A 13,789-nucleotide genomic window follows, 5' to 3' on the forward strand; every position below is an offset into this window, starting at 1 on the left:
CTTTGATAAACGGCAAACGGGTCAGGTCCATATCTATCGGGTGTCTCGGGCAAAAAAGAGTCTCTATAGTTTTTTTGTTTGTTTATTTCGTCTTCGTCTCTTCTCCCAAATCGAGCCACCGCTCATCGTCTCTCCCGGGGGAGGACTAAGCACTGTGGTAGGCGATCGCGAGGGGGACTTAGTGGGCGGAGGCGGCGGCACGGGGCATGGCGGCGTCGTCTTATTCGTCGTCGTCGGCGACGGCGCCCGGGGGCGGCAGCGCGTCTGCCGGGCTCAAGACCTACTTCAAGACGCCCGAGGGGAGGTACACGCTGCAGTGCGAGAAGGCGCACTCCGCCGCGGTCCTTCACTACAACCACGGCGGGAAGACCGTCTCGCAGGTACCAGTCGGCACCGGTGCGCGAACTGTGGGATCTAGGTTGGAATTCGGCGTGGGGAATTGGGGTTGCTATCGTCGACCATCTCGGCGGGTTTGTAGTTTTATTGATATTTCGATTAGTTTTGGTTTAGTATTTAAGTGAAATCGGATTGTGTTAGGTGCTCCATTGCTAGGACTTCGATCGGCGTTAGTTTCCCGTCACACCTTCTGCTCATGTTGTTGGCTTATAGCTGGAGATGTTATCATTAACGCTTCGTTGCTATGTTGGAATCTCTATTAGTTCTAGTGTCGGTTGCAGATATCTCTTTTGTGCAGTACTGTAATTGACTAATTTTAGTCGTCTTACTTCTCACTTATATAGTTTATTATGTTGGTGCTATTACTTCACATTGTTGTTATTTGTAGTAATGTCTTATGCCTTCATTGGCCAAACTGGATTGCCTGTTGTGCAGTTATGGAGTCTTGTTTTATAGTGCTGTAAAACAAAGTTTAATTGTTGATTTGGGCTGTGGCAGTTGACGGTGGCATACCTGAAGGAGAGGTCGACTGGCCAAGGCTCCGCACCATCAACACCAAGCTCCAGCAGTGGGATGCGATCGGCGGCAGCAAGGCTGCTGGGCACCGGGAATGGTGGCCGGGCACTTAGCTTTGTTGGGGGCAATGGTGTTAGTCGGGTTGTGTCAGCTGGAAGCCGTATTGGAGGAAGCCTTGGTACTTCTACAAGCCTTGGCGGATCGCAAGCTGTACCAAACTATGATGGCAAGGGTGCATACATCATCTTCAACTCTGCTGATACACTATTCATCAGTGACCTAAATTCCCAGGACAAGGTCTTTAATTTTTTTTACTGGGTGCATGCTAAAGCGAAGTTTTACGATTGGTTCTGACCAGCTGGTTACTTTTACTAGGATCCCGTAAAGTGCATGCATTTTACCAACTCGAACCCATTGTACCACGCATTCGACTCGGAGGCCAAGGAGGGGCATGACTTGATAATTGGGATGGGATCAGGGGATGGTTAGTGCAGTATTTGTCACCTTGATTTTCCACTCCAAAATGGACTTTGCATAATAATAATAGGTTTTATTGCACGTCCATTATGCAGTCTATTCAATGTCGCTGAGGCAACAGTTACAAGAACCTGGGAGGAAGCCTGTTGCAGCCCAACACTATAATAAGGGTGATAAAGATGGAATGAACATAAGCAGGCATGTTTTATTTTTCAATACTCATTCATGCCATCCATGTCATATATGACACTTTCTGATTTGAATCAGTATCTCCTCTGAAAACCGTCATCTTGCTTGTTTGTTTCACTATCTTGTGATTTAACATGTAAGATGTCATCAAGTATGTGTAGATACAGATACATCACTCTGGTATAATGTGATGACACGAGAACCCATAATTTTTTCCAATTTGGTCACATCGCTTTTAAGTATCAGATAGATGGGAATTCTTTTTTTTTTTTGGAGTTAGCAAAGTTATCTTCCCTCACAAGGACTCCCAAAGCATTGAATGAATTTAAAACACGATAGAGTCTGGTTGGGACATTGAAACACATCAACACTTGAGCAATATTTGACTCCAGCAATCTATGGTAAGGCAATGGTCTATATTCTGGAGACAGAAGAACAACCTGATTTCCTTGTATGTTCATCACCTGGTGTCCCTTTGGCGTATAATTTTCTACTTGTTGCCCTGGAGCTGTATTTCTCTTAAATCAGATTTTAGTGCATTATTTTGACGGGGTAGGTGGCTTCTAACTTGAGTCGGCATGACTGTATTATAAGCAGAACACTGCTAGGATATTGGTTCTTGAAGATGCTTATCCGCACTTATTATTTTAGTTAATTCTCCTATTGACTTCTCAATACTTATGTTTGCAGCCGTTGCACGTCTGTTGCGTGGGTTCCGGAACATGAAGGCATTTTTGTTGTTAGCCATTCTGATGGAAATTTGTATGTGTATGATAAAGTGAGCAATGATCGCAATGGAATTTCGCATTTATAAATATTCGGGTTGATGTTTGAACTGATGTATGTTCTTTACATTCAGTCCAAAGATGGAAGCACTGAGTGTACATTTCCAGCTATAAAGGATCCAGCTCAGTTGATGGTTTCACATGCAAAGTCGAGTAAGGTATTTTAGGCATTTCAGTATTGGTTCCTTAAAGCACATTATTTTGCTCAAGTTAGTTGATTTATTTTAAGGAAAGAAACTTTGTTGGCATGAAACTGTGGTTTGGCCATCTTATTACATACAGTATAGTTTGTCGACATTAGTCTAGCATTGTTAACGTCGAACATATCTTGATGCAATGAGCATCCTTGTTCTTTCTTACGCAAAATACGGAGGTAGAAATGCAAATGGCTAAACAGTGATACTACCAATATAAATTCGCCAAAAACTCCGTGCAGACAAATCTGAAATGAAGAAGAGAGTTCACAATTAAAAATGCCTTATAAGATTCTGATTACGAATGTATGCTTAAGTGCAAAGAGTAGACATGCTAATTTAGTCCTTCGTTTTTCTTTATTCTTCCATTTAAGATGCTGGGTGTGGAATAACAAAATGGAATCAGCTAGCTGTCTCCCCTTGCTAGTCTCAACCTGCAAACAGTGTTAATAGTTTTTATCTCTAAGATCTACTTTTGTAATAAGAACTCTACTGCATAGGTGAGCAACAGGTACCGTCATACCAGTAAGCTGATTGCATATATAACAGTGAATCTTGGGACCTGGGAAGTAGTCTCGTTGACCTATGGTTTTTGATATCTTGCAAATGATTCTTGCTGCATAACATTTGTTAGATGAGTTTCTATCAAGCTCTTGGGCTTGTTTCTCTCTTAAAGAATCTGGGACCATGATTATCATTGAATATATCTAAAGGAAAATCATGATTGTGGTGGCGGAAAACAAAATGAATGCTCAATTAACTCCACGTGCACGCTCAGCATGACTAGACGGAGCAATTGGACAAGGTCCTCAGGTTCAGCATGGTCTTGGCCGCGAGACCACCGAATGGTGACGCCGGCGGTATGAACCAGAGGTGTGTCCTCCAAAGCGCAGGGAAGCGGCGACCCAGGGAGAGGAGAGAAATGAAAGAGCAGGGATACAGGCATCCCCAGGAGGTCAGGAATGGGGTGGATACGAGGCTGTATGCACTTGTCTCCAGCGATCTTGGTCGACCTGAGAGAGGGGGGGGGAGGGAGCAGGGTCAGTAAAATTAGAAGATAGGATATATTAGGTACTTTTTTGCAAAAAACATTGTCTGCGTGGCACCAGTCAACATGCCACATGGGCAGGTCAAACCCTGTAAGACTTGAGGTGACACACTTAACAAACTTTTAGGACTCAGATATGCATTTTTGTACAACTAGGACTAACTTGACACCCCTTCAATACTTTAAGGACCTCTGGTGTATTTTACTCTTGAATATATCTAAAGGAAAATTAGGTGCTGCCCAGGAGAGCTTTGTAATGTTCCAAGAAAACAAGATAAGTTTGTGGATGTAGTAGACACAAATATGTAAACATGTAGAATTTCAATCCCCAGTGTCAAACTAAAAGAACTAGCAATCAATCATGCTCTTCCATGATTTTAGATTTGGTTGGACATTTTATTATGAAATTTACGGTTTTTTTTTTGCAAATTGGAACGCCTGATCCCCAGACGCTAAATTGCTGCTCTTATCTCAAAAACATTACAGAGCAACCCAATTGCTAGATGGCATGTTTGCGATGGTTCCATCAATGCAATTTCCTTTTCTCCAGATGGGGCATACTTAGCAACGGTTGGGCGAGATGGTACTTTCTTTATCCTAGACGTAGACTACAAATTTTTGTACTCCTCCATTCTATATTGCTAGCTGGACTAACATCAATGAACCATGTGTAGGTTATTTGAGAGTGTTCGACTTTTCAAAGGAACAACTAATATTCGGTGGGAAAAGTTATTATGGTGCTCTTTTGTGTTGCACCTGGAGGTACATTAATTGAATGCACACTTTGAATGATTTGATATTTTCCGAACTTCATTGCCATGTTTTCTCCTAGTTAATTCTATGGTTATATTATTTTCTGTTGGCTGCCCAGCTAGTTATTTTTTATTTACGTTTATCCACGTTACTCTAAATTTTGTATATACTGATGTCTGTGTTGTATATACTTATGTCTGTGTGGAAGTGAAATTAGACCAATTGTATTGCTTTATTCCGTTGGCCGTGAGCTATGCATTGAAGTGTCTCTCTACCATCTTATGAGTTCTCTGATCTCTGATTTTTTATCTTCAATTTTTCCACATTTCTATGGGTTTGTCAATTATGAGTATTTATTTTGGTGGATCGATGGAGAATGATGCAGAAATGAGTATGGCCCATTTTCTGACCTAATTTGACTGTGGTCTGCTTTTCCAGCTCAGATGGCAAATATCTATTGACAGGTGGCGAAGATGATCTTGTTCAGGTATGGAGCATGGACAACAGAAAGATTGTTGCATGGGGTGAAGGGCATAATTCTTGGGTATTAGTTTGATTTCCTCTCAACTTTTTCAATATCTTAATGTTTGCTTTCAAAAGTTGTTATTTGAGGACAGGGGTAATTTTTTTGTTAACAGGTTAGTGGAGTTGCTTTTGATCCATATTGGTCCCCACCAAATTCTGATGGGACAGAAGAAAATGTTGTGTATCGTTTTGGTTCTGTTGGTCAGGTATATGAATTTTGTACAGCTGAATTATAGCTTGAACTTATATGGGATATCCATTATATTGAAAATATGTACTACTCAATACTCATCGTTAATAAAAAAATCTATGCATGCATGGCTTATCTTGTAACTTCTAGATACAAGCATAAGTGAAGTCTAGGAGTAACCTTAAAATACTTACCTTTTCATTTTGTTTCTTGCTCACTGGATTTTTGGGAGACCTTCAGTTAATGAACTGTTGGCATGTTCCTGCTGTTCTATGAAGCACCGATACGGTGAGATGGATACGGCGATAAGGGGCTAATGAACTGTTGGCATGTTCCTGCTGTTCTACGAAGCTTCTGTGTTATGCTTATGGCAGCTGCAGGATATTAAACTGATCACACTACTTATGTAGTTAGATGCTTTTTTCTTACTCTGACTTATGCCAATATTTCCTATGGATGTTGATGAACTTAACCATTTAATGTTATTTTACCTTATCATAATTTGTGTTTAGAAGATCTTCTTTTGTTAGAACTAGGTGATCTGTTATCAATTCATGTCTTAGCATATGATTGATTATAACTATCAGATAAATAGGCCTAGTTTTCTTAGATTTTCTTTTTGCCGACATTATTTACTGCTGACATAAATTTTCACCATCTCATACTCTTAGGATACCCAATTGCTTCTGTGGGATTTGGCAATGGATGAGATTGTTGTCCCGCTACGCCATCCCTCAGGTGGTTCGCCAACATTTGGCAGTGGGAGCCCTTCTGCACACTGGGACAATGTATGCCCTCCAACAGGTATTCTTCAACCGTCTCCAAGAATGCGACACGTGCCGAAGCTTTCACCCCTTATTGCCCATCGCGTACACACGGACCCCCTGTCTGGTCTGGCGTTCAGCACTGAAACAATCCTCACCATTTGCCGCGAGGGACTAGTCAAAATCTGGGCCAGACCTGGCCACGGTGAAAGCAATCAACGGCCGAATTCTTCCGAGTTAGCTTTAAGCCATACCGCTTCAAAGGATAGGGCAATCACATCCTCGAATAAATCAAGCGGTTCCAGCTTCAAGCAACCTTCATCCCTTCTCCTGACATAGTCTGTGTTTCTTTTCTGGGCATCTTTCCCTTTGTTAACCTGGTTCATCCGTGGGCTCGATTTCTTACTAACACAATGATTGATGAGACGGACTCAAAAGAGGCTGCTGGGGATGAAGGCGCAGTAATATAGCTGTAAATGTTCCTTGGTTACTGGTATACAGCAATGCTAGGGCTGCCACTTGTGTGGCACAAAAGAATAACAGAACAAGCCCCTGTACATATACGTATAGTCCGAGTTAACTAATACACGTTTAATGTTATATATTACCCAATGTACCAAAAGGCAATGGATGTCGCTCTTGGCTGCTGGTATCTTATGCTTTGTAACCGAAACTGTTAGTCGGTGGGTTACTTACTCTGGCATCGACTCCGTATCGTACATATTCTGAATACACTAATTCTGTTTAGCTATTGAATGTGCTGTAAATTTGTGAGCAAATGGATACAGTGCTGTTTAGTATATTATATAGTGGAAACATGAGCTTAATTTGAAAGCAACTGTGAATTCGCCCAAATTGGTTATGTAAGCTGATATGAACTTTTGAGTGTGGATTTCTATTTGTAAAATAGCTGGCTACCCACGGACATGACTATGCATAGAGAACCAACAACTGGATATCTAAAGGTATGATTGTTGCACCCCCATGGGGCTCTCACAGCGATTTCAGCTTCTCCACCATCGGATCTTTCCATAAGTGCATCTTGGCCGTTTATTCTGGGCAGAATCCCACTAGGCAAAGCCATGCAACGGCCATGATCTACCCGCCTGCAGCTGCGTTCGGGACCCACCTTCGTCCGGGTCCGCTCGTCAGTCACTGTGGGTAGTCACAGCTCAGCCAAAAATAGGCACAGGATGCTAACGTGAGACAAAAAGGAGGATCCAAACGAGAAAACCCTAGCCGCGAGTCTCCAATCCCGTCCCGAGCGTTTCCTCCCCAATCCCCTCTAGCCGCCGCCCACCCAAGGTTGCCATGGCGACGGGGCAGCACGTGCTCCTCCCGGCGACGAGGACGATCGGCGTGGGGAAGGAGATACGCGGCGTGGCCTCTCACCCCATTCCCCAATCCCCACGCCCTTCTCTTCTCCCCGCTCGGGATGCCACCCCGCGCGCCGAGCCGGGAAGGCGCAGCCGGAAGACATGGCCGACGGCGACGCGTGCGGCTCCGGAGGAGCGAGGCGGCGGCCACGGGCCGAGGCGGCGCGGGAGCTGCGGGAGGCGGCGGCGGCCCTCGCCGTGCGCCGCGCCGCCGCCGACGTCGTCTCCGCCGGCAGCCCGCGGCCAACGGCCGGCCCGGCTCTGCCCGCACCACGACGCCTAGACGGCCCTCGCCGTGCGCCGCACCGCCGACGGCACGTCGTCTCCGCCGGCAGCCCGCGGCCAACGGCCGGCCTGGCTCTTCCCCACCACGACGCCTCGACGGCATGTGTGGAGCCATTCATGTGGTGTTGATTCAGCACATGTTTGGCTCTTGCTAGGGCATGTGTTTGCCCGTGTCCTTGGTTCTATTTTCCCCACTGATTTGCCTCCTCCTCGTCCTCTCTCTCTTTCATTATTATTCTCTTTTGATCTAACCCTTTTCATCTATGTTTGTGCAGCTCTTTATAATTTGTGCCTACAAGGTGTTTGGTGAAAAGGCAATATGGTTGGACAGAAGGATTTATCCATGTAATATTCTACTCAATAATTTACTTTTTCTAAAAGATGTAAGGTTTCACAGTAGGATTAATCCATGTAATGTATTCTTGTCAATAGTTAACTTTTTCTGAAATTTAGCTATAGCAAACAATGGCTTACATGTATACTGTATCCCCCTATCAATTATGTGACTAGCAAAGTAGCAATGCCTCCCTAGCTAATGATAGTTACGTGCCCAAATAAACCTATTCAACAAATGAAGTTCTCATTTAGTCATTTGAGCTCCTTATTTCCATCTTGATTTGTAAGTTCTCATATTTCAGATAGCTTTTGTGTGGTGTCCTAAGACTGATAATATTTAGATTCTTATAATGAAAGTTTGTGCAGGTTGATAGGTTATGTGGCCAGCCTCAGATCGGCTAGATTGTGCCAATGGATGAGGTATGACGATACTTTTCTTATATTTTTCTTCATCCTACTACCTATTAGATAGGAAAAAATTGAGCTGGGAAGGTCTTGCTCACATCATTTCTCATGTTGATATTCAGGCCTAACATCTCACAATGTTGCTTGTTTATTCTATTTGATTTATAATTCTAGAAATATTGTATCTTAATTTTTGCCAAACCTATGGGTAAAACACAAAAGTTGTGACAATGCTCGTAGGCCTATAAAGAAAATGTCTCAGTTCCACAATTATCTCTTTATAACGATAAAGACCAAATAGAAATTTACATGCCTTACTATTTTTCAATTGTAGGTGCCACTACACTGCTGCTGCTGATGGATTAGTGCAACATATACTTACAAGTTTCAGTTTCCTCCTCAAATATTTTAACTTTAACAATGGATGCTTCCATTGGTTTGGCTTCTAAGTACGCATTCTCTGATTACTTCATGAGGTGAGCGATTTGGTCATGTCATACTAATTTCTAGAGTATACCTTGTCTATATGGTTGGTCAACAGTGCATTACCAATATATTAGGCATGCCTCGGGGTCATCAAGACATCACCCTCATGCCATGTCCGTACTGCCCACAGGTATGTGGTTACATATATTCCAAGATTTCTTTGGATATGAGTTGGTGGCGGTGTTACTGATTTTAACATGATTAGGGGCCGACATGCCTGGTGTTATATTCTTTTTCCGATTCTCTGCGAGGAAATGGAGGCTGCAAGATATATTTTGGTTACATATATTCCAAGATTTCTTTGGATATGTATGCTCAAATGCACAAATAAGGCTTCCATTATTTAACAAAATAATCTCGAACTGTTTTTTAAATGATGATACCAGGCTATGCAGGTTATCAGATCAATTCTATATTATGACTTCTCAGGCTTGAACCCTGCCCAAAGAGCTTACTAAGAATTAGATAAATCACACAATGCACATGCCTACATTCTGTTTATTTGTTTGCAAAACTATTTACTTTTTTCTCATGAATTCTGAGATGTCTAAGTGGTGTGCCTTATGCTAAATGTGTGACCCTATGTATTGGTTTAGTAGCCTTGGTAATATTTTTTCTTTAAATGGCTAGAGGAGGCAGGCAAGCAAGATGTGGACCGACGGAGTGGTTCGGTGAGTTCGTCAGTTCTCTCTCTCCTTTTTTGTGGTTATTTTTCATTGAGTTTCTTTGAGAATTCCTTGCGGTTTGTGTTATATTTCGTCCCAGATCTGTGATCCATTATTGGTTGAACGGAGTTGTGCAAAAAGATGACAGTCAAATTTTTGGTGATTGTCTGAGACATGCTACAAATAATCTTTCTCAGGTATAATACCATGTCGCTATGGATTTTGTGTGCAAATTGAAACTTCTGCGTTGTGATCTATGATAGAAAATTCAATTTAAAGGGCTAATTTGAGCTGCTACAGGAATCTGCTGCAAAAGCAATTACTGCCTTGTCAAGGGGAAACAATGGACATGATGCCAGTTGCAGATCCGGATGCAATTCATGCATCTCCCACCTTTATTAAGAAGGAACTCACCATTCAACTCAAAGATGATCTTGCAGCAGCTGTAAGTGACAGTAAGCAATCACTACATTTGATCTGAAAATTGTGGCCGTGTGCTCTATTTCAGTAACTATACGGGGAATTCAGTTAGCATTATCATATTGAGTTTGAGTTTTGATAACAAACACTGGCCAAACAGGTTTTATGCAGTGCCCCAAAAGAATACGTCCACCTACAGGTCTGTAGCACAACCCTCTACCTATCAATCAGTACAATTGTCCTCATGTTATTTGAAGAGGATTATTCTTTTATTTTTTTGGTTCCCAAAGTCGTCCTGTGAAAACAGATCCGCACTATGTAAGGTCATGTATCTATGTAAACCATTAAGTCTTGCTGAGGTATTACTGATTCTTTTATTTGAAGAGGATTATTCTTTTATTTTTTTGGTTCCCAAAGTCGTCCTGTGAAAACAGATCCATCCAAGACACCACACCACAAACAGACTAAAACATCAAGTCTTGCTGAGGTATTACTGATTCTCCCGTTTTCTGTTATAAGTTCTCTTGCTGGTCAGACTAATGTTGGTACTTGAGTGCATCACGTTGGTGATTGCTCTTGTGGAGTGCAACTATAATGTATGATTGGTTGATTCTCATTTCCGGTTTTATGTATCATTGATGCTCTGAAGGTTACTGTTGTAGGCATCAATTGGGCTATTACGATATTCCTAGAATTTATTAGGACACATACCAGAAGAGTTGTCCGCACCCTGCTCGCCATTGTCCTCCGCCTCTGGGGCGTTCTGAGTTAGGTCTTGGTTTAGATGATCAACAAAAGAAGAAAAATAAATGGTTAACTCAAGTTGCTCACGAGTGTTTACTTTATATTCAGCTTGAGATGGATAAATCCATAGCAAAGCCATCCCAGCGCCACAAGCAGAATCACAAGAGGTAAAGAATCTTCTCAACAGGTGATGAAATAAATTTATAGACTAATCAGTTGGGGCTCTATGACATACTTTGAATTCGTCTTGCTTTCTAACAAACAAGCAATTTATTGCATATTTCTGAATTCAGAGTGTATCTGAACCCGCAAGCAATATGTCCATGCTTTTGAACCAGCAAGATGTTATTAGTGTTGCTTTTGGACCTGAGGCTTGTTCTGTAATCTGTAGTAATAAGGCACTGCCAAATTTAGCACTGCGTTTACTGTAGAGTTTTTCTTAACCTGGCTATCAAGTTTCAGTGTGTTTCTGTAAGTAACAATTAACAGTAGTAGTATCACTGTGTAAGTCACCATATTCTGTTGTAGGATTAGTGATCTTAGACCGTCATTTTATCCATGCATCGGATCTTGGCTTATTTGTGGTGGCCTGAAGATCCCCGTTGCAAGAAAAACCACATCCTGTGGAAGTAAAGAACCCGATCAAATCATTGTTTCAATTCTTTTAGTAGCCTTTCATAGTTTTAAGAAAATCTTCCAGTTGGAAAAGAAAATGTTAAGTAAATGAACCGGGACAGTTTTCTATAGCAAATAATATGGGACCAAGTGCCAGATTTTACAGTACAAGTCAACCAATTTAATAAGTATGCAGCTCCAAACTTCATAACTGTTGCTTTTGTATCTTCTGTCATTCTTCATTGTGCATGCCAGATATTCTCTTTTGTTATTTTTATCAGACGGTTCTGTTGTATTGTGCATGCCAGATTATTTGTTATGTATACCCGAGGTGATGAAAAAAAATCAAGTAGGATGCATGGGAAATGAATTTATTTGTGTGCTTTGTTGTCTACATACTAATTCGTTTATTTCTGAAACTTAGCTTTGTTTTGTGACCTGTCCGTGCATGGTATCATCGATAATATATGAGTAAACTCCAGGGAAAATATGTTTGTGTTGGATTGTTTTGGAGCTCATGTTTCTGTTAATTTTGTGAACATTCAGACTTTTGTCCGATGTTATATCTGAATGTGTTTATTTCATAAGGTCTTGCTATTTTCTGAAATCATTTGTCAGATTTGAAGTCAGTGGTCTAATTTCATATATCTTTATTGAAGAGAGACAAGTAAACGGGACCAAGGAAAGTTATTTACCATACTCTGCATAATTTAGGTTCTATTCCAGATATGCATTAGTTCAGCAAAGTTGATGGCCTATTCCATGTATGTGGCGTTCTTACCCTGTTTAGGACATTGCGTGTTGTCAATGAAGCGATTGTATCCGTTGATGGATATGAGAGGCAGTTAGGAAAGCAGCACAAAATCTAAATTTGAAAAAGGAGACAGCCATGACCATCTTCTGTAAAGCAGTATGCCTCTTCCCTAAAAAAAGTCTGCAAGCTTAAATATTTATTTTTTGCTGCTACTGCAGTTGTTCTACTACTTCCTACAAAAAGTCACAGAATCCAGAGAAAGAAAGTTACATGCCGTACGTCTATACCAGTTTAACTTTTTTCTTTCCAAATGAGGCTTTTCTTTTGTACTCCATTTTCTGAATGATATTGTAGTTCTTTACGAGTTTCCTGTCTTTTCTTTGTAGCAGCACCATTTGAGGTATTATGATGCATTCGTACTGTTACATCGTGCTTACCTCTGTTTTATATATATATATATATATATATATATATAGAGTTATATTAGTCCACGTGGTTCAAATTATACTGGACAAAGTGTGCCTGCATATATTTGGGGTCCTACTAAGAAATAAATAGGGCACTAAGGACTGAATAAATATATAATCCATTTTGTTGCATTTTGTAAGGTTGTATATATTAGGTGTTATATTTTTAATTCCGTTATGACATCTACAAGTTTTCTCGGTAGTGCTCCAGTATGCTTTTTCCTTACTGGGCTTTCCCTTTTAAGGGTAGGATGTTGAAGTTCAATATTCACTTGTGCTCATTTTCCATGCCGATACAACATGGATGCGAGTTTAGGGAGGATCGGAAGAAACCGAGCAACTCTAGCGAAAATTCAGAGTTTTTTATTTTTTCAAGCTGGAACATGATCTGGAAGGCGATCACGCAATCGAAACAATTCCTGTGGCACCTTGCTCATAACGAGCGCCTCACCCATTGCTTGGAATATTCTTAGGAGAGGCATTGAGATTGATCCTTTATGCCCCATGTGCTCCAGATTTAATGAAGACGGTGGCCATCTCTTTCTCGAGTGCAAGCATGTGTGTGCGGTATGGAAGATATCGAACCCATTAGAGCTAAGCTGCCGTCTTGTCTTGATGCCAAATATGTTATTGCACGGATTCTTTACGCCAATGAACGGGAGAAGATGAGATGTGTTGCCACGCTTTCGGTCCGGTGGCAAGTGCGGAACAAAATGCAATGCCGGTGAATCCACGTCCTCCTCGGATTCATTCACGTCATTAAGTTACGTCTCACATTGCTGAGTTTAAACTACTGCTGCAGCCAACAAAGGAAGAAAGAGCAACCTTGCTATGGAGATCAAGTGGAAGCCACCTGGTGCACAATATTCGGAAGATTAATATTGATGGGAGCATATGGACCTGGCCGGTGCGTACGGTGGCTTGGTTTGGGTGTTTAGAGGTGACCCAGGGTTTGTGGCCTCTTCGAGTGCTGGTCGTATGGAGCATGTGCGGGTCACTCTCCATACTGAAGCAGAGACCTGCCTACAATCACTGTTTTAGGCTCAAATCTGGTGGTATTTCTCGCGTTCGAAATTTACTCACAACTTGTGGTGCAAGCGATCAAGGGAAGCGAGCAAGACTTGGCTCGGAACGGTATTATTTTTAGGGAGATTAAATTTCAGATTTCATTGAACTTCTCCGTTACGTAATCAAGTGGTGGACGCCGGAAATCGGTCGACTAATACAAGACATATGATATGTTGTGTTCTTTTACTCCTCTTCGTCAACTAATAATTTTTGAAACGGATAATTATTCAATTTTTATTTAATACTTGCTTGATGTTTTCGAATATATATAAAATGAAAATTGACACAACCTTCACGGGTCCGTGCGCCAAGGCGCACATCAAAATCTAGT

At 41.6% G+C, this 13,789-nt stretch overlaps 1 protein-coding gene and 2 long non-coding RNA genes across 3 annotated transcripts; all 3 read left to right on the top strand.

Annotated features, from left to right (window-relative positions):
• Positions 1-81: 81 nt before the first annotated feature.
• LOC124653346 (dystrophia myotonica WD repeat-containing protein-like) lies at positions 82-6,528 on the top strand. The gene is made up of 11 exons (XM_047192410.1): positions 82-380; positions 895-1,209; positions 1,288-1,396; positions 1,485-1,587; positions 2,269-2,356; positions 2,438-2,521; positions 4,092-4,188; positions 4,280-4,367; positions 4,797-4,902; positions 4,997-5,089; positions 5,745-6,528. The coding sequence occupies exons 1-11, from the start codon at positions 207-209 to the stop codon at positions 6,174-6,176; spliced, it is 1,689 nt and encodes a 562-aa protein (XP_047048366.1). The 5' UTR covers positions 82-206; the 3' UTR covers positions 6,177-6,528.
• A 1,271-nt stretch (positions 6,529-7,799) lies between these two features.
• Positions 7,800-8,637, top strand: LOC124658138. The gene is made up of 3 exons (XR_006989029.1): positions 7,800-7,843; positions 8,201-8,254; positions 8,574-8,637. It is a non-coding gene; the product is annotated as an uncharacterized LOC124658138 (long non-coding RNA).
• Positions 8,638-8,668: 31 nt separating this feature from the next.
• Positions 8,669-11,109, top strand: LOC124658137. The gene is made up of 4 exons (XR_006989028.1): positions 8,669-8,715; positions 8,800-9,396; positions 9,491-9,587; positions 9,691-11,109. It is a non-coding gene; the product is annotated as an uncharacterized LOC124658137 (long non-coding RNA).
• The last annotated feature ends 2,680 nt before the right edge of the window (positions 11,110-13,789 follow it).

The sequence above is a fragment of the Lolium rigidum genome, chromosome 5 (assembly GCF_022539505.1).
Source record: "Lolium rigidum isolate FL_2022 chromosome 5, APGP_CSIRO_Lrig_0.1, whole genome shotgun sequence".
NCBI classification, from domain to species: Eukaryota; Viridiplantae; Streptophyta; class Magnoliopsida; order Poales; family Poaceae; genus Lolium; species Lolium rigidum.

What these genes read in the sequence shown, in the direction of transcription:
- LOC124653346 (XM_047192410.1), top strand. Translation starts at nt 207, where the DNA reads ATGGCGGCGTCGTCTTATTCGTCGTCGTCGGCGACGGCGCCCGGGGGC. An exon ending in ATTTGTATGTGTATGATAAA is followed by an intron (nt 2,357 to 2,437) that starts GTGAGCAATGAT and finishes CTTTACATTCAG; the next exon opens with TCCAAAGATGGAAGCACTGA. An exon ending in CACATGCAAAGTCGAGTAAG is followed by an intron (nt 2,522 to 4,091) that starts GTATTTTAGGCA and finishes AAAACATTACAG; the next exon opens with AGCAACCCAATTGCTAGATG.